The 21,769-nt window shown below is 30.4% G+C and overlaps 1 protein-coding gene across 7 annotated transcripts in view; it reads left to right on the top strand.

The window, feature by feature from the left end:
* LOC142325494 (rhotekin-like) overlaps positions 1-21,769 on the top strand; it is a 426,138-nt gene that overhangs the window by 401,264 nt on the left and 3,105 nt on the right. For all 7 annotated transcript variants that reach the window (XM_075367325.1, XM_075367326.1, XM_075367327.1 and 4 more), the window contains 7 exons: positions 1,699-1,895; positions 6,072-6,281; positions 7,906-8,085; positions 8,584-8,678; positions 14,987-15,213; positions 17,583-17,740; positions 19,008-19,120. In XM_075367325.1, coding sequence (XP_075223440.1) covers positions 1,699-1,895; positions 6,072-6,281; positions 7,906-8,085; positions 8,584-8,678; positions 14,987-15,213; positions 17,583-17,740; positions 19,008-19,120 — 1,180 coding nt within the window. The remainder of the gene's footprint in view (positions 1-1,698; positions 1,896-6,071; positions 6,282-7,905; positions 8,086-8,583; positions 8,679-14,986; positions 15,214-17,582; positions 17,741-19,007; positions 19,121-21,769) is intronic.

Genomic DNA, 21,769 nt, shown 5'->3' with positions numbered 1-21,769 from the left:
TTATAAAATTTTAAGTTCTTCTTTTGTTTGTTTTTTCTTCCTTTGTTCAGTTGTTATTCTGCTTTTAGACGATTAAATAAAAGGTATATTATCACTTTTAATTTTTAAAGAGCTCATCCCCACCGGAAGACATTAAAGGATTTAACCCTTTACATCGTATGTCTTTTATAATAGTTGTAGTCGTGCCAAAAATGCTTCAAGCCAGATTTTATAAGCAACATGTGTAGGGAAGGGATTACTTGATATTTTACATACTTACTCACGCGCGTACGCGCACAGAATAAATCGCAGTTTTTTTAAATGATTGAATTTCGATTAATTAATCTAGTATTTTAGTAATTTTATTCGTCTTCCCATACTTAATATAACCGATTAACTTTTTCTTAACTGTGCCCATAAAATCAAAGAAAATTGTGTTAAAAATTTTTCTTTTCGAAAAAGAAGTTTAATTTTCAGGTAAAATTGATCCAGAAATGGGTGCAAGATGTAAAAGTTAATTTTCCCGTAATTAAATTCTTTAAAGTAGAATTTATTTTGTTTTTCCAAAATGACAATTTTTTTTGTCGGTTTGCTTTACATCTTATAAAAAAGTAAAGGATTGTATTCGAAAAATTAAAATTACACCCTTAATAACTAAAATTTTACTAACATATTGGTGATGAAAATCTATCGGTCATACCTCTTTTTGTTTTTCCTGTAAGACGCTCCCAGATGATATAAAGAATTAACATGAAGAACTTGCAAAAAAATGTGGCGTTTGTCATGGCAAAATTGATTTGTGGTTATCACTGCCACTATCGCCCACATTTTGTAGAATAATTTTTTTAATGAAATTATTATGTTGTTAGCTTCATTTTTTAAATAAATCTTTACAAAAGTTAATACCTTTCTATACACATAAATTCATATTTTTTGAATGTAGAATGTACAACCTAGAAAAATACTTTAGCATTAGTGGATACATTTATCCCCATATGATAAAGTTCTACGGATTTGTAATGCTTACCTTAGAGTTACTGTAACAATACTATATTTTTGTCAAAAAATATTCTTATTCAATTAATCATGGTGCATCAAATTCAAACACTGAATATTGTACGTTATTTAATTTAGTAGTGGATATTTCAAATGAAATATTTAGGACATTAATATTCCCCCCCTTAAAACCACTAAACGTTTACCTTAGATAAGAATGTTTATCGCAGAATTAATCCTAAAGATAATGAATGTTTTGCCAAAACTCACTTTACAGTACAGGTGAGGAAGAAATTTTAATAATAAGAAAGAAATTGTGGGTTCGTATGAAAGGGACAATCTACTTACATATGTATCGTTAAGTGAGGCAAACATTTTTATCTATAGAAGTGTTTTAATGCTTCCTGTACATTGTTGAATTGCTAGAGAGCCCCCTCTCTGGCTGAAAAATCTTATTTTCCTCCAGATTTCAAAAAGCCACTTAAGGAAAATCTTTCTTCATCCTAAAATTTGTTAAGAAGTATGAAACTGACCAATAAATTGCTTAGCCAGATCTCTCTTCCCACTAGAGACAGAGTATATCTAGGATATATTATGGTTCTATCAATGAAGCACTTTGTTCTTTTTTTTTAATTTTTTTTTTTGATTACTTAAAGTACAATATATTTACACTATTTATTTTATTGTTGAACATTAATTTTTTTTTGTTTGTTTTCATTTTAGGAATTCGATTTGGAACAAAAAATTGATTTGGAAATTAAGATGAGAGAAGGAACAACCAAATTGTTAGCGGCATGCCGGCACCAAATGCAGACACTGGAAGCGGCCAAAAGTTTATTAACATCCAATGAAAGAATGTCTTCATATTTAGCTGAACTACAACGGAGAAGAAAGGAAGTGCCTCACAGGACAACTGCAGAGTAAGTATTTATATTAAGAGAAATAATTAGTTGTGTTGTTTAATTTTTTGTAGTTTTATTAAATTGTATAGTGCTAAGCAAGAAGTTTTTTTGTATTTTTCCTGTATATGGCTTTAGAATCACATAAATCTGGTAATATTATCAGATCTGGAAACACTTGTGTGGATTGAAAAAATGACATATTGCTGAGTATCGTTAAGAGAGGTTATAATTATGTTAGTTAATTTATTCCAAAGTTTTTATGTCGTGAAAATAAATAAAATAAGAAATTTGATGTATTCTGAAATCTATCAAATAGGAAGAATGCAACTCAGGCTGAATTTGTGATATTTATAGACATTATGTGGTATCAGTACAGGTGGGACAAAGCTGGTTCAAGCATTATTAATCTCTGCAAATTTAGATTTCAATGATACATCTCACTCTAGTTGGCCAATGAATGAAAAAACGATGAAATCAAAAAAAAAAAAAAAAAAAATTGAGCAAGACAGCAGTTGTAATATCAATAACAAATTAAACAACGACCACAAAACAGTTTTAAATAGGTTGAAGAAGACGATACAAAAAAGTTTAGATAATGAAGAAAATCAAACTATTTTTGAAATGGCTCATTGTGACAATAAAAATGAATCACATATGACTATAATGTACAGAAAGTATTGTGGTCAAAGCAAGGAGAAGAAGATCTGTAAACGGTGGCAAAGTCAAGATTGATTCGAAGAAAAGCGATGCTGTCTTTGTTTTGGTATTAGAAAGGAATTGTTCACTACGTGCTACAGTCACCCAGTCAAACAATTGATTCTAATGTGTATTGTCAACAACTGGAACGATTCCCCCAAGATATGGAGATAAAGTGACTGGTATTGATCAGTAGGAAAGTTTTCATCCTCCATCATGACTACACATGTTTGGTGACTCATCAAAAATTGAGAATTTTTGCTTTGCTGGGATGCTGTTATATATCCACCTGCATAGTCATGATCTTGCATTGTCGAACTGCAATTTGTTTTGGTTTCTTCAGAACTCTCTTAATATACAAAGTTGGTTTCAAAAGAGATGTGTGAAAACCACTTAGAAAAACTTTTTAATCCAGAAAACTAAAGCTCTACAATGACGGGATTATGAATTTACCCCAAAAATGATAAACTTTGTGGTCCCATACAAATGGCACATGTTTGATGTAATAAAGTGATTTGAAATATAACCTTGTTTTGTTTTTGCATTAAAATACGTTGAAACTTTTTCCTGACCTGTTACAAGCCAGAGGTTATTTAAAAGTCTTCATGAGATGTTTATGGTTTGCCATACTGAAATATTGTTGTACAAAACCGGTATATTCCATTCATACTGTGTAATTCGTTTTATTTTTCTGACTTTCCTCCCATTCAGTTACTGAAAACTGTCTGCATTGAAAAATATTTTACAAACTTTTTTAACTAAAAAAAAAGTTATTTATTATTTGGTTTTCTCTAAAAAATATTGTTTCCAAATAATTTTTATTGTTTCTGTTTCTATTGACATCACTTTTCATTTATTATGTGATTACAGTATGTATTTATTTGGTAAAACAATTTAGCTATTAAATAAATTAATTGACCTTGCATGATGTTCCATGGAAATCTTGCTTAGCAGAATCTCCATATATTAGCATATGTGTATACATGCATGCATGCATAATGTAAGGTATGTATAGCATATTAGCTAGTGCCAGTAAACATGACCGATACAATAATTGTACATAAATACAGAATAATTCTGTTATTCAAAAACAAAAAAATGAAATGATGTAATTAACATTATTACATTTGCATGCACATAAAGACATACTTGGCTGTTAACGTTATGGCTATTACTCCTTCTTGCAGCGTTGTGTTATGACTACTATAAAATATTGAGTTTTTTAATAGGTCACTGCATTCTTTCTTACTCAGTTCTAGGAGACTGAGTAATATATACAGTCAAATATGAAATTATAAATATTAAAAGGATTAAAAAAAAAAAGAAGTTAATATATTCAACAAAAAAGTAACCATGAATGAAGAATTTGTAAAAAATAAAATTATATATTTATGTATTTCACAGTATAAAACTTTAAAGAATTCTGTTTCTAGCACAACATTAAGGATGTTTAAGGATGCATCAAGGCTTAGTAAAAGTATTGCATTGAAAGTATTGCAGAAAAGGGGCTCTTTTTTCACCATCCTCCCCCTTTTTTTATTCTCAATTCCTTTTTCCCCATTATCATGTTTTATTTGTAGATCTATTCCTGCTGAGAATGCTGGGATCTTTCATTTAACGTCAGTTTATTCTAGGTTTAATATCGTGTAAGGAAGGCTGTCTGTGGACTGACCGACTTAGAGACTCTTTTTTCCTCAAACAGTATTGCTGTAAGGAGGGTTTAATTCCGGTTTTGTGTAAAATCACTACTACTTACCCCTAAAAAAGAAGAAAAGTTGAAAAAAATCTTGTTATAAAAATGGGAAACAAAAATTCTTATAAAAATGTTGGAACAAAACTAAAATGGAATGGAACACAAGGATAACAGGAGATTGATGTATCTCCCTACTAATTGCAGGATACGGCCAAAAGTCCCTTGCTGCTGTATTTTTTTTTTTTTTTTGGATGGGTAATTATTTGTTTAATGGTAGTTACATTTGTTTATTTTGTTTTATTTATGAATGAATTGTTTGTTGCGTTCTGATCCTTTAGACTGGTAGGAGATTGTTTGTCTGGGGCTGACCTTGGGAGACTAGCTGTGTATGAGCTTCATTCTCCCAACCTCATTCCCCTTCAGTCCCCTATAGTCTGTTCAGTGCGAGAGCCTTTTGGCCTAGAAGGAATGCACCTTTCAGGGGCTTAATGTTTGGAGGATGCAATGCGCTTCCCTTTCTAGAGGAAGTACATACTATTTTCATAAATCTTACAATTATATCACCACCAGTACTTGCAAGATTTAGGAAAGTAGTATGGATGGTTGCTGAGACAAAGTTCACTCCGACTGTCAGCATCACTGCATCTCGACTGGATTGAGGGTCAGGTCGGATGCCAGTCTGTGGTAACAGATCAATCTTCATTGTTCTTTCTTCTTGTTTTCTTTAAAACAAAATTAAAAGAAAATGGCTATCTAAAGCAATTTAATTCGTATCTCTTCAAGAGTAGTGAACTGATTTTTTTCTTCAAGAATAAATTAGAGTTACATTTAGGGTAATTTACACAATAATTTAGTACAATTTACTAGCACGGATCACTTAATTAATAATGGAGGATATCTCTTCAGTTTCATTTATTTAACATAGAAGGAACATGTATATTTACACATCAATTTTGGTTATGCAAATATTTACAATCCTTAGGCTTGGGTTTACTAAATGGGCACTTCTTAGGAAATGTCTTTAGGCAATCACTCTTGCATCAGATTACACTAGAAATGCAGTGTCTAGAAATCACAGCATTCTCATCATAGACCTAGCAGTGTTTGATCTGTAAATCAGGGTAAGGTTTTTTTACTCAGGGTAAGAACAACTCAAAAAATTCTCTAAATATAAAATATTTTGAAATACTGTAGTTGATTTTTGTCACTTAAATCCTTTAGCACTGTTGGGACTTCGCACTGATGAGCTTAATTATATGCTGCAGATCTCTCTAGAAATTAAAAGAATGATTCAAGGATAGGATCAGGCTTCTTAAAGGAATACTTAGCATTGTATGTTACTTGGAAATAAGTAAATATAACTTGTTCAGCCAGATCTCCACTGGAGAGGATATGCAGTGTGGTACACTTAAAATATTTTTATTCTTTAAGATTAAAGCAAACTCCCTACTGACTTTTAAAGCAAACCCTACAGCTTTTTGTTTACTTACTTGGGAAAGGCTTCCTTATTTTAAGTTATATTTACTGAGGAATGTGTTCAGCTAACTTTTTATCACCTGTCAGTTATAATTTCCTCTGTACAAAAATTTATTTAATTATTTAGGGTATTTTATGATGACCAGGAATCGATAGAAAAAACCAGGACTAATAATTAACAACTCAGTTGAAAGTCAACATACTACTTCACACATTAATAATTTTTATGTCTTTTGAATAAATATATTATGTTGATTATTGTTTAATATCTAATATATTATTGTAAACAAATTTTTAATTTCTAATTTTTAAAAAAATTTTTATTACAGAGTATCAGCATCAAAGGCAAGAGTATGTTTGTCTGATTTACGGATGCCATTAATATGGAGAGACACTGATCATTTTAAAAATAAGGGTGATTATAGGCGGTTCGCTGTATTCTGCCTTGCTAGAATCGGCACTGAAGTATATGACACTACATTACTATGTCCTGTAGATCGTTCACTTACTGACCTCACATTTCCTGATGTTTTAGTTTTGTAAGTTTGTAGTATTTTGTAGATAAGTATATATGTATAATATAATAAATTTTATCATTAATTAATAAATAGTTATTTTGTTTATACTATTTTGCTCACAGTTGCAATTGATCTCCAATTACATTGTACTATTTTTTGAATGAAAGATACATTTTTTTACTTATGAAAAAAATGCCCAGTGTAGAAGCCTAACGCAGAACTTTCCAAATGAAAGGCAGAGATGCTATCACTCTGTCTTGGAGATCTACAGATTAATATTGATAATAATAATACTTAATGATTGTGGATTTGAACTGTTAAGAAATTATAATCATTGATAAAAGATATATTAAGAAGTAAACATAAAACAAAAATAAACTATTAAAACTGTTAGTCTAATATAAACTGGGATCAAAATAATTTTAATGCTTTAAGAAAACTAACTTAAAGGTTTTAATTAAAGTTAAAGTGGCTTTATATGATAATATAAAGTATATACGTTAAGTAAGATTAATTATAGTTTAATAATTAAAGGCAATTTTCACTGAGTATTTAATTTTTTTCAATCAAAAAAATATAAAAGAATTATGAAGAATGTTGTCGGTAATTTATAAATAAATAAAAAACTCACCACGAAATGAGAATTCTCACCTTTGGTTATAAAATAAAACTAATGATTGAAAAAAGAATTTTAGTCACAGTCAAACACATAAAGTGAGTTTAATAACAGCCTAAACTACTGAAACTTTTCATACTTAGATTTCTCCATTATAATCTCACCTCATGTACGCCCCCTATAACAAGATATAAACTATGAGACAAAAGATGAATAGTTTGTATGAGGTAGTAGTAGGAAATCTGAGTTGATTTTGGCTGTTTTAGGCTAATTTTATGCTTTTGAATGTGATTATCTAAAACAGTTAAACATTTTTTATTTACGATTATTTTTATTTTATGAAAAACTTGAAATCCACTAATCATTCGATATATGAAGTTTCTTCATTTAACAACAGATTTTTGCTGCAGGTGCAAAATTATTATGCTTGCTTTATTATTATTATTATGCTTGCAGGTGCAAGATTATTTTCATCCTGATATTGTTTAGCTCTTTCAGTTTTTAGTTAGCAGAAATCTATTTGTTTTAATGTTGTAATGAGGAAGAGACAAATAAATATAATCAATTATTGCACTTGCTATTGTATGGATCCGAAATAGAACTTTGTTAACTTTAATGCCTGTGTTTATAACATGTCACGGGTAAGATGATAAACTTCATTCTGCTTACAACATGACATCTTTTTCAGGGAGATTCCTGGAAACAAGATAAAATTCCAATTATCCAAGTCATGCCATTTGAACTGGTTTCTATAAATATCATATTTATTGAATGCTGGATATAGCTTCACTTCATGCTGTTGACACTTATTAATGTTAAAACAGTTGATGAAGTTAAATATAAAAAAATAAATAATAATAATAAACTGAATAATTTGTATTCAATTAAGATAAAGATTGCACGTGTTCAGATAGTATTTGCCTTAAAGTTTTTTCAAAAGTAAAACTTTAATAATTATAGGAGTTTCAAAATATTTCTTAAATTAATGCATCATTATAGTCTATTTATTTATTTTTATTTTTGTTACAGCAATGAAATACAGAGTGATTTTGTTTTTCAACTTGAAGTTTATAGCCATATTTTACGTGATGACCTCAGCATTGCTAGTACACCACGCAAGATTAAAAAGACAATTCATTCATCCATTAGTAGAACTGTTGGAAAAAAATTAGCTGCTTCTTTAAGAGATGAACTTAATACTGGTAAAATGTATGTATTAAATTTAATTTTTAGTTGTTTTTTGCCATTTTTAATTAGTAAGTAATAGCTTTACTTTTACCGAAGTAAATAATATTTTTATAAAGCAGGTTCTAAGTAATTTATAGCTGTGATTTATTTCAGTACATTAAGATGACTTTTCATTATTTTTTAGTTTAGTTTTCCTGCCATTTATAATTGTACCAAGGAAGCATTTTGATCCCAGAAGAGGTCTTTTGGTTGCATTTCGATAATATTTACATTTAAATTCTCAAATAAACAAATTAAATTTTTGTTTTTTTTAGTTTTGAAATTTGTTTAAATAAATTTTTTTTATGAGTAGAATTAGTATTACACAGTTAATAAATATTTTTAGAGATCCAACTTTGGTGTCTATTTCTATGAAATTTTTATTTATTTGTTCGATTAGCATTTAATTGTATCACTGCTATTAATGATATACATTGTTGCACGGATTTTTTTTTATTCTTACAATTTAATTTGTTACAGAGGTCCACATTTTGAGCTGATGGCTTCAGCTCGACTTACGTTGGATGATATTCATGATAGTATCCGTACTCATGATCTAAAACTGGAAAATACTGGTAAATATTTGATTAAAATTTACTTAGTTCATATATTTAAAATGCAGCTTTGTTTCTTTGTCTGTAAGTTCCATTTTTTTTTTTTTTTACTAAAAAATGTGTTTGTTCTTTTATAGTCGGACAGTAACTCAGTAATGTGTTATGTGCAGATGTTAATTTATCGTTTTAAATAGTCAATCTATATAATTCTCTCCGATAATTGTTTTCCTTTTTTAATATACTATATACCGATAACTTTAATGTAATGTAAAGAGGATCTTTTTTCCTTTATTTTATTCAAGAATATCAAGGAAACATCCTTTCTCTAGTAGTTATTAGAATTAATAAAATAAAAATTTGGCAATAATAGTTAATAGAAACAAATTAAGGACTCATGATTTTTTTTGGTAATATAATGCAAAATGTTTTTAAAAATGAGTTCAATATACTTTACTATTATTATTACATAGTATCAAATAGAAAATTTCATTATTCACATTAATTAAAATTTCATAAATTCAGGATTTCTCCCTACTAATTTTAGATTGTTTATATCAATCTTAATTTGTCATTAATATTGTTAACTGTGAATCATATGTATCAACTAATACAGTTACTTGAAGTAACAGTGTGTTTGAACTAATGAACTAAGCAGTTTTACCACTGATCCATGTATACCAATTTATGTGCACACTTGTTTGACTGAAAGAATTGCATATACCTACTTTCTTACGTTCAAAGATGCTTTGTGTACCATCTAATGCCACAAAATTTAATGCTGTAAATGGATGAAATGCCTTGCTAAGACCCAGTGAATGCCTAATGGGCTTAGGTTTAGTTTTTTTTTTATCCAGTGTGAATAATTGTGATGTACAACTTTTAACCATTTCTAACAGCTGTTTTATGTAAATAGATATTTACGAAATCAACAGCTTACCACTTATACAGTCCCAATAACCACTAAAGATTTTCAATCATAGTGCAGGATTTTACAATTTTACATTAGTGAATGTTTTATCCAACGATATTTTTGAGAAAAATTATTTAATGGTTAAATCTATTTTTGTTTAAAGTGGAATTGTTAATTAGGTATGGGGAGGAATAATATTTATTTTTGTTGTTGGCAGTTAGTTATTTCATTCTAATTTTTATTTTTTGTTACACTTTACAAAAAATATCCTCAGTTTTTTTTTTTTATAATCAGAAAATGAACGAGAAGAAAATGTTTTTCTACTGAATTTATCATTTGTAAACAAGCTTCCTAGTTAGGTGATAAAGACTTGACCCTCATTCTTGTCAAAAACATAATTTTAATTTCTGTTAAATTATTTTGTTTCTGTTAAAATTAAGATTATCAGTTTTTCCAATAATTTTTGCTAGGATTTTAAGAATTGTTACATTAAAAAATTACTTTATTAAATATGTCAGATTAATTTTTTATAATTAATTATCTGTTGTTGTATTTGCCAATATGAATTTTGTTTCTTAAAAATATGGAAATTCGTAGAAATTTCAATCTACAAATGTCTTGTGCACTGATCACCACCAAACATTTACGACCACCTACATTTGAACCTTATATACCAAATGTGGTTACTAATTTTACACAAGTTGACCTGTGTACTATATGTGTCACACAAAAATATTGTCTTAACTAAATTTTTTTCCAAAATACATCCATTCGGTGACGGTGGAATGGTAGTGCTTCTGCCTTAACAGTTTTCATGGGCTACGAAAGTTCATCTTTCATCAGCAGTTATAATTAGGTGGTTAGCATATAGTTGTATAAAGAAAGGAAATAAATAATTAAATGAGTATTCATAGTCATATTTTGGTAAAGTAAATTCTGGGCTAAGTTTGACTTCTTAAATTGTATTCCAGTTGTATATTTTATAATAACAGGGCTGGGAGTTAATCATTTACATGTTAGGTGTTACAGTTACAGGGAATAGACATCTTGATGATATAAATTTTATTAATAGATTGTAAAATATCACATAAAATTAAAATCATTAATAAAAAAATTAATTTAAGAAATGAAATGATTTATGAGTTGTAAAGCCATGGTTGTATTAAATTTAGGTAATCATTGATTTTGTGAAGTATTTCAGTTTGTTAGTCTTGTAACTTGTTTTGCACTTTATTCACTCTTAAAATAGAAAGATCAATCAAATTCTTATTATACAAATAAAAATTGTCTGAAAGTCAAAATTATTCTGTTACATTTTAATATTGAGTAAACTGATGTAAATATACATTCATAATGCCATATTTGACAAAGAGAGATTTAGAATATTTACAGAACTCTTGCTATCTGTCAAAACAAGACTAATTTTCTTTTGCTGATAATGAACTCCAGTTCAGTGCTTTTATAAAGATCATAATGCAAATGAAAATGAAGTAGAAATACAACATTCTTAATACTTCAGAAGAGAATATATTACTTTTAATTATATATTTTATGTACAACTGTAATCTATTCATACCATATAATTATATATCATATATAGTTAATTGATATGTTGTGTATATTTTATGATATCCGAAGTTTCTGCAGTTGTATTTTATATGCTTTTGTTGTTTAAATGCCAGATTTATTAATTCTTTACAATAATAGATAAATTATGTATTATGTTTGATGTATTAACCGGTGTAAGTGTAGAACATTATCAGTGCTTCATTATATGCAAGCTGAGTTGTCTACCGTGTTCCTCCACGTACTCGTTTTTATTTGGAAAGGAACCCACTTGTAGAATTATAAAAAGGTTTTATAAAAATATTTAAAATTTTGTTCAATTCTTTGTTCAGAAAATTTTTATTAAAATAATCAAGTAAATAAAAAAAATTGTTCTGGTAAGATGGGGAAGAAATCCTGTTTTGAAGTTTTATTTAATTTCGAAAATTTATTTTGATAATCAAAAATTGACAGAGTTAACAGGAAGTCCTTTTACATTAGTTATGAAATTGTTAGGATAGATGCAGCTTAGTTTGTATAGATCTAAAACGTCTGTGTGGGTTCTACCGTGTTCAAAGCATAGCTGTATGTGCCTCCATGTGGTTATGTCCATCCGAAATAGAGTATCAGGGGTAATTATTTCAAATGCTGCTATATCTGTGTTTTCAGATCTCTTTTACATAACATCTGAGTACATTGTTATATGTGGTGGTGTCAAGGCTTCTTGCTGACCAAGACAGTAGAGCTGGTAACTCTTCTGACCCACATATGATTTAACGATTTGGAAAAATTTCATTGAGGTGTGGTCAGACATTCAAAGTAAAATGCATTGGAGCTTGCTGAAATGTAATGATGTCAGCAATCCTTTGTCATTAATTTTGGGGGTAAGTTATTCGCTGACCATTCTCATATAACTGTTGATTAACTGCACCTTGAAAAAATAGAGACCAAGGAGGTGGTCAGCTGTCATCCCAGCCTAAATCATAACATGAAACAGATGCTATTTGATTTCCTCAAAAAACTGAGGATTGCCTTTTATCCACAAAAATAACATTTTGATTACGAGAGCTTTGATAAATCGCACATTCGTCTGAGATAAATGATACTGTTTTTATCTTTTGCTCTGGGAAAGTGTTTAAGCAATAACTGACATGCATAAACATGTTGATCAAGGTCATTTTCACTCAACTCATTAACTGTGTCTGGACAAAAACATTCAAGTCCTTCTGCATATGGTCTTGCATTGTCGATCTTGGAATGCATAACTCTGGAAAACATATGCACTTTGATTTCTTCAGTGATTGTTGAATTTATGCTTTCACAGTAGCATACGTCTCAGCTTGGCTTCCCACTGTGTGGTGGACAATCAAGAACACTTCCCATTGCAAAAGCCTTCTTCTCCCATGTCAGTCACGTTTGCCGTGATGAAGATTTCCCAAAACGCACAAAGAAGTCAGTTGTAATGTTCTCCAATCTTTTATCAATATGTGGACTTTCATGGACCCATTTACAAGCTAGCAAATGCTCCTCAGCATTTAACGCACTTATATCTGCCACCGTTTCACATTTGACTACGACTAAAGTCATACCACTACTAATGAACGCACCACACAATCATCATCACGGTTTATCCTTCCCATCTTTTCCACCACCAGTGAGCAATGTAGCCATGACATTGGCAGCAATAGAGCCTGATGAAGCTGGATTTATTACAGTGTAAAGGGACTTCCCATTCACCCCATATTATATTCCATTTTCATAGCTTGAAGTTTTTTTTTCTAAAATTCATCCTTGTGTAGTAAATCATGAAAAAGGTTTTGCAAAAACAAAAAGGTTGGACCTCATCAATTTTCAAGGAAATTAGTTTCAGTTTTATTCTTGTCTGTTCTTTTCTGCATTCTGAATAGATAAAAAAACTGTGGTTTTTTTTAAGTCACTTTGCAATTTAAATTCTAATTATCCTTATAAAAAAAAATTAAAGGATCAACTAAAAAAAATACTTCAAATTTAAATCAATTAATCATTCAAAAGATTTCATGGATAAATGCCAAAAATATTTTTCTCTTTTTTTGCCAAAGTAGGGTAGCCTACTGTTGAATATTTCAACTGGAGACACAAAGCTAAAACACTACGAACAAAGGTGTCATGAAAAAACCATTGTCTAGAATAACAATGTGTGAAACAGTTGCCTCAGGAAAGGAAGTAAAAATTCTTTAAAAATTTCTTTTTCCTAACTTTTCAAACTTCAGTGCTGAAATGTTGTTAACATAATAAAAAAGTGTAAAGATTACATATTTTAAAGGAAACATTGTTGTTAAATTACATAAGCTCTTTGCTTTTAAATTCGACTTAGGTGAAAAATGTGGTAAAAATATGAAACTTTTTTCCTTATTAGTAGCTTTTTAAATTAGTCTGTTTTTACAATGCACATTAAGTTATTAACAAAAAGGACAACTTTAAAACAAGTCATGACCAATTTTTATAACACGTTGTTGATAAGATATATGGGTCCATAGCCAAAATTTGTTTCATTTTGCGCACTGGAGGCATTGTTTAAAATGTTCATTGCTTTTGAGTCTGGTCATTCACATTGCTGCCGACATGCCACCTACCTGTGGAACCAGCCGGTATGAAGTTGACTCGTGATATTCTGTCTATAAGCATGCCAGTGTCATCCTAGGTAGTACTGTGGCATTTGTTCATACAAGTATGAAGTGTTATACTGAATGATTGGTACTATATATTTTGTTATTCTATATGCTCACTTTTGTATTCATTGTATCATATTTTCTTTTCTTTTTTTTTAAATTTTTTACTTCTTTTTTCATAAATAGTTATATAGTCGTATTTTCATTACATTATTATCAAATTACTAGAGGAAAAAAAAGACATTCCAGAATTTTGCAAAAAAGTGCTTTATAAAGAAAAACTTGCTTGTGCTTAGATTCCAACATAGAAGATTGCCTGGACTGTGAAGATAGTAATTCTGAATTTGAATTTTGCGAATTTGATTCATAAGACAGTGATGATTTAAATGTTGAAGATTTACATTGGTTCGAATTAACAGATTGAGTAGAAATAAATTAACAGAAATATTTCCAATATTTCTCATAATATTCTGCCAACAGAACATGAAAACTGTAATCTCCTAACAGTGATACTAGTGCTATACCAACAGAAACTTCAAGTTGGTTACCAGCAGGATATATATATATATATTTTGAAAGCTGTTGGTTCTTTGTAAATCAAACAATTTAATCAAAGATTACACATTCTGAACAAAAAGATATTTTTTTCTTAAGTAAATAATAAATAGATAAATCTTTATATAGAAATCTATAATAAATCTTATAATAGAAATAAAATAAAACTATTAATCATAATAAGTAATGATAATTTCATTACTTTTTAAGTATTGTGAATATTGTTCTGAACTAAAATTAATATTTTGTAAGGGAAAACTTATGTGACTGGTTGGTCTCATCTGCATCTCCGATCAAAATTCGGTCAGCAAGCCAGTGGAATCAGTTGGTCACAAGACTTTTTTGTATTTCTTAGGATAAAAATAACAAACAGCATAGTAACCATTATTTATTAATCTAGTTCTTGCAAGTAAAAATATTGCCTCTGTATTTGGGGTCCAGGAGATTAAAAATAACAAGCGCTTAATGTGGTAATAATAAACATTCATTGGTTTTTTTCTTAAATTATGAAAAAAATTTAATTCTTTATACCTTCTAATTTTAATACTATTTTTTTAAGAAAAGGTTAAAAAAATTGTTTTTTGTAACAATAATAAAATTCTAAAATTTATTGTTTTACTCTTTTGTGCCTTCAGCTCATATAACACTGATATTATTTCTGTTTCGCTTAGAAGTGCGCAGTCATCAGCTGCCCTTATTTGGTCACTTCTGCTGTCGATTGGCAGCCCAACCAAATTGTATATCACAACCAGTGCTGTCAGGTCCATTAACTCTACCACACCTACTACGGCCTCGACCATCTTGGGCACAGCTGCAGGCTTTCACGTTGCACTTCTGGCAAGATAGAGAAGCATGGCTAGAAGCAGCTGATCCTCTTACCTCAATTGCTGTAGATAGAGTGAGTTTTTGCCTTTTACTGTTTTGATTACATAATTTTTTAAAGAAATACTTATAAATTTAGTAATGATTTCTTTTGGCAGTATTCATTTGTTTTACAGTTGTATATTATATATATTAACAAACTAGCCAAGTTGAATGTCAAAGCAACTTTTTTTCATGATCTTGGAAATATTTCAATGGTGAATATCTTTAAATTGTAGGAGTGTAGAATTTTTATGAACATTTTTTACATGTGTATTGTTCAATGTAATACTACGATGATTTGTGCATATTTTTAATAAAAAATTATTGAAAAGACTAGTTAATTCTTTGTATTTAGAAATGATGATTTTTTTTATCAAAAATGATTAAATTCTTTTAAAAAATTTGCATAATTTTGGTAACATTTTAGTGCTTTTTATATTGTTTTGTGGAATGCAAAATATTTTTAGCATCCACTGGTAATTTTCAACAATATTTTGAAGGAAAAATAATTTCTGAAAGTTTAGTTAGCTTCTTGTTAGGGCTGGTATTTTGAAGATGTTAGTCAGTGGAGTTACTTTTTTATTAATGGGCATGTCATATTCTTTATACCATCACATCCATTAAAATAAAAAATGCAACGTGCAAAAAAATTACTTTATTAGTGAATTCATACTGAATACACTGATGAAAATACGTGGAACTTTTGGAATAGACAGATAAGTTCTAGATAACTTGAAACCGTCTTTTCTTTTTGGTTGTTTTATATATATAGTATAAAATATACACACTTCACTAACACTGAAATAGCACACCCACCTTTTATGAGACAATACTTCACTGAATTCTTTATCACCGTCCTTTCTTGTCAAGAAATTTTTCAGATTTGAGAGTTGATCAAATTGAAGGGATTACTGAATAATAGCTCCTTTTTCCTGCATTAATTTTACTTCTCAATATCAACCCACTGTGGAGAATTTTATGGAGTTCCTGGCAAGTATGGAACTGGTGGATATATTGAGTTCACATAAGATACCGTAAATATCTGTAATATATGTAACATACGTCCAGTTATCTTTTTTTTTTTTTTTTTTGTAAACACTGATACTCATTTTCCTCACTATCTTTAATAAGCTCCTTTGCTTTCTTTCTACCTTTCCACTGAGATTAGAGTTGACATTATTTCCACTATAGAGTTACTATAACGTTCCATGGCTTGGGTTTTATTATGGAATAAAAACATTAATGAAAAAAGAATTCTAAAATTGAATTAGCCCAACATTAGCAGGAACCAGAGATAAGATCTGTTTAAACTATTTTCAAAAACCTGTATGACAACTAGAGGATGTTCTTGTGCAGATGTTCTGAGGATGTACTTGTGGATTTTCTTGTCCAATATCTTTTGCAAAATATTTGTCTACTGTTTTAGAAGAATGAGCACTAATTATTGATCTTTTATGTATCAGAAGACAGATGCTGAGATTCAGATCTGTACGATCTTTACTTGCTGCCAATATCACACAACATACATACTTCACAAAGCACTAAATAATTTATTTTTATAATTTTAAGCACTGGATACTCTTTCTGTAAAGCTGCATTAAATCTACATTTTTGTCATGACACATTTTGTCTAATGCACAAAAATAAAAATTATCATAAACTCATACTAATTACTAACAAGCTATTAATTTCACGAATTTAGAACAGTTCACTTCATTTGGCAGTTAAAAGTTGGCACTGTAATGTTATACAGTTAACATTGCAAGGTTGGTTACATTCACAATTTTACTAACAGATTGTTATCGTAAGAGCTGTCACCAAGCAAATGTGGTATCCCCTTACTGGGTGTTGACCAATTACTTTTAAGCCATTATACTGTTTGCTTCATTATATATATTTACTATTAATTGTCAGTCTGAATTATGGGTGAAATATAAATATTGGTTAAAATATATATATTTCAAGAATAATATAATATATATATACATATAAGAACAAATAAATAAATAAATATATATATATATATATTATATTGTGTTATATACTGTATCATTATTTTGTTGCTTATGGCTGTTTAATTAATTTAATGACTTTTTTATATAATGTAAATGTACTTTCCTTTGATGTGATGTCATATTTTTGTGATAATGTAAATGAAAACATTCCTCAGTTTGATTATTTATTTTTTTCTTTTTATATAACGATCTCTTCAATATGTTAAGGTTTAATGTACATTTTTACTTAAAATTTTCTTAACCATATGAATTACTTGGTAACCGTTAGAGAAAGACCATTGCATTCTGCATTGACCCATTCTGTATTGATTGCAATGTAATATGTTTAAATATATTGATCGGTTTGAATTTTATTATAATGTACTTATTGCTTCCATTTTGTTTCTAGACAACTGTGATAAGGAGCAGCAAATCTTCCCAATTTGATTTAGAAATTGTTAATGAGGTTGAAGGTAAAAATATTGTAGCGCTAGTTCGAGCTTCTAGCCTAGAAGAAAGAGATCAATGGCTTAGGCATTTGCTACATCATACATTTGATCATAAACGGTAAATATGCCTGTTAATTTTTTTTAATGTATAAATTATGTAATTAAATGTATTGATGTAGATCTTTTTATAAAATTGTAAAAGTCAAAAAGTGTTGTTTATAAACATTATTGAGTAATATAACTCAGTTGAATTATTGTAGTGTTTTAATTTGTGGTTATAAAATATTATTTAATGTTGTCAATTATAACATTTGGTTTTGTTATTCATAAAAAGATTTTGATAATGTAAAATTAATAGAACATCCAGAATATTCGTAATAGCTACTAATCATGTTACAATATTTAATTGAATGCTTGCATTACATTTGGGCAGAGTCAGTTATGAAAGATTAAGTAACATATGACGATCGACCGGGTTGGTCTAGTGGTGAACACATCTTTGAAAATCAGCTGATTTCGAAGTCAGGAGTTCCAATGTTCAAATCCTAATAAAGGCAGTTACTTTTATATGGATTTGAATACTAGATTGTGGATATTGGTGTTCTTTGGTGGTTGGATTTCAATTAACCACACATCTCAGAAATGGTCGATCTGAGACTACGAGAATACACTTCACTTACACTTATATATATCATCCTCTGAAGTAATACCTGACTGTGATTCCCGAAGGCTAAACAGGAAAAAATATACGAAGGCTTGGAATATGCCTTGAATACTTCGCTTGAAGCCCAGTAGGCCCCACCTTTGAATTGATGTGAATTTCTTCTTTGGTGTCAAAACATTATCCTTTCACCTTCAGTTATACTTTTGTGAACGAAACCAAATTTAAACCTAGATATCTGCTGTAAATATGAAATGTGCATTTTTTGCTATCTACCAAAAGCTGCACAGTTGTACAGGTGCATTTTTATATTGAAGAGCTGGTTGTATTTGAGCCTTTTATATCCTTTTTCAATTTCTCAAAACATCAAGAGAATTTAAATTCTTTATTCATCATACAGAGACCAACTTCTATTTTCATAACCTTTGTAAGCTTGATAAAAGTCAGTATTCTCACAATAACTTATCCAATACATAATTACGATTGCTGCTTCATATCCGACTGTTTCCTTGAATGCAAGTTTTTTGAAGGTAATTACCCTGTCTTCACACTAAATTTATTAGTGTTGGCTATTTTTTGACAACCATGATGCTGTCAAAATACAAGGCCTGATAGCAGTTTAAACCTGTCAAACCTTGTAGGTTGTATGTTTCAACAGCAGTGTTATTTTGTACAAAGTGTTATTTGGTGTATTGGTGGTTATTTTGGTGTTTTGTATATTTAGATGGAAGGGAGCAGCTGAACAAGTAATGGAAATACAAACTCCAGGTTCAGGGAGACAAGTATTTACACGACCTATCAGGCAGGGATCCTTGTATGATGAAACTCCTCTCATTGGTGAGTAGCATGCATACGTTGACAAAAATTAATCTCTTTTCCTATATTTTCATCGTATTGCAAAAAATTAAACTGAGCCAATAATTAAAAGTACCCTATTTAAGAATGGGTACGTCCTTTGAAATCCATGGGCACCAGAATCTGCTCTCAGTGCTTCTCCTGCTGTTAAAATGCTCTGAAGAAGACATACTCTGGTCGTTAAGCTTGTCAAGCACATACTGGCTCTTTTGCATGATGATACAACAGCCAACTTTCTGCTTGAGCATTATCTTGGGTTGAAAGAAGTTACAGGAGGCCAAATTCAGCAAGGATGAAGGTGTAGAACAACAATGAAGCACTGAAAATTATGCTGTTTTGTCAGCTGAGTGAATGGAAACATTGCTTATCTGGTCTGGGACCTCAGTTTGGTCATTTACTTTGAACATCCTTCTTCAGAAGCCTTATAAAGTATAAGCATCTTACAGTATTGGGAGTGTGAACCTTGAATTTGTATTCATGGATTACAATCCCATGAATAGAAAATAATGAACATCAATTGCATTCGTGATTTGCCTTTCCTTTTTTTGGTCTATATATGATAATCATATGCTTCATTTTTGCACTTTCCACTACAAATATTGCTGCTTAGTCTGTGGATTGCAGCTTTAAATCTAATACTCATTACTGATTCATGAAATTTGGATCACCCTGGTTTGCTGATGATCTTGAAAAATTTTTATTCAGTGCTCCTTAGTTTGGGGTTCAGGAGCCTGGACACAAAATTTGCAGTGACATGTTTCATGCTTATAACATAAGATTTCCTGCACTGTTTCAACAGATATTGAGTGATGTCAGAAATTTTCTTTATGTTGATCTGATAATACTCGCACACAAGCTGTCTAATTTTGTTCACATGTTTAGGAGTTTGTGATCATGAAGTGTACTTTTGACATGTATTTCTTCAGTAATACTCTCTTCCCCTGTTGTATTATGATTTCTGTTCAAAATAACCTGTCTGCCTCTTTTCTTCATTATTATTTTTATCTATAAGTTCATTAATGGGCCTTTATCATTGTGGATTTTCTAAGTTTGGTACAGAATTTAATATGACCACTATGTTTTCTGACGGTGCGTTTATAATTGAAATGCACTGAAATCAATGGTTTTCTGTGCATTCACTTATAAACATTCTTTACTGAAATTTAAAAAAAAAAAAATTCAATTTGCAGTTTTGTTAAATACATGTCATTAAATACAGGTGAATAAGGTAGTTGAGGAACTACCGGAATGTTTTTCTTTGCCATTAATTGAGAATGCAGTATGAAAACGTACATTGTCATGATGCAGCATCCAGTTGTCTTTGATGGCGGGTCTCGCGCAGGGAACTCTTTTCTGCAGTCTTTCAAGAATTTCTTGGTAAACATATTGATTGTTTATCCTGTAGGCAAAATTTCCTATGGGCAATGCCATTACTATTGAAGAAACAAATTAACGTGGTTTTGATTTGCTCATTTTTGTTATTTTGGGACGTGGTGAGTTTGAAGTGTGCCACTCCTTGCTCTGGCATTTTGTTTAAAATATCCAAGATTCATCACCAGTAATACATTTTTTAGAAAATAATGATCACTTTCAATTCGCTGTAGAAGATCGCGGCACACTTTCATCTTGTTGTTTTTCTGTCCAACAGTGAGGTTTTTTGGGAAGAATTCTGTACAAACTTTTTCATGTCCAATTTTTTCTCAACATTTGGTGGACTGTGATATGGTTCAAATTCAATTCTGCAATCATTCTGACAGTTAATCGCAAGTAGTACCGTATCAAGTATCTGATTTGCCCAACATTGTCATCACTTTTCGATGTTAACGGTTTTCCAGAACATGGATCATCTGCAACTGATTTCCGGCCATCTGAAAATGCTTTAAACCACCTAAAAACTTGGACTTGTGACAGAGCATCATCTCCATATTTCCTTTTCAATTTTTAAAAAGTTTCAGAACCATTCTCACCTAGTTTAAAACAATGCCCCGAAAATGCTCCAAAAATGGAGATGCCCCGAGGGACATCAAAATCAGTAATTCCGCCTCAGTAAAATCACCTTCCGAAGAAAACTCGAAAATCTAATGCTACTTCATAGCCCTCAAGAACTAAGCTAAGAGCGTACACGCAGAAGCGCAAACCCCGTGCCTAGTTCTACTATTTAATGAGCCAATTCCATGAATGTCTCATAATTCGAGGCAATATAACTACAACATACAACAACAACCCACAAAAAGTGTTGATCACAACAACGAAATTTAGACCTAGTTCCCTTAATGAACCCAGCTACCACTAATTTATTCAACTTGAGTGCAAAACTAATTACAGACTCTGGTCTGGTCTACCAGGCAGAGGAGAATGAATGTCTACTCCCGCTCAGCTCCATCATGGAGGCCCGCGTGACATTCACCACCATAAACCGCTGTTGAAACGCTGCTATACACCATGGCAAAATGGCGTGCAGCCTCACCCCGCCGACAGTGTTGTATGCTCATACAAAATGCCCTCTGCAAAGCGCAACCGCACCCACCGGAGCAAGGAATTCCATGCCTGTTGGCAGCGGTTTTATAATGCACAACAAAAACTTGGTTTCACGAAAAGTTTGTTGCCGCGTGAAACGTGGCAACAATTGAC

Source organism: Lycorma delicatula, chromosome 5, assembly GCF_047948215.1.
Source record: "Lycorma delicatula isolate Av1 chromosome 5, ASM4794821v1, whole genome shotgun sequence".
Classification (NCBI taxonomy): Eukaryota; Metazoa; Arthropoda; class Insecta; order Hemiptera; family Fulgoridae; genus Lycorma; species Lycorma delicatula.
This window is presented reverse-complemented; position numbering and strand designations above follow the sequence as displayed.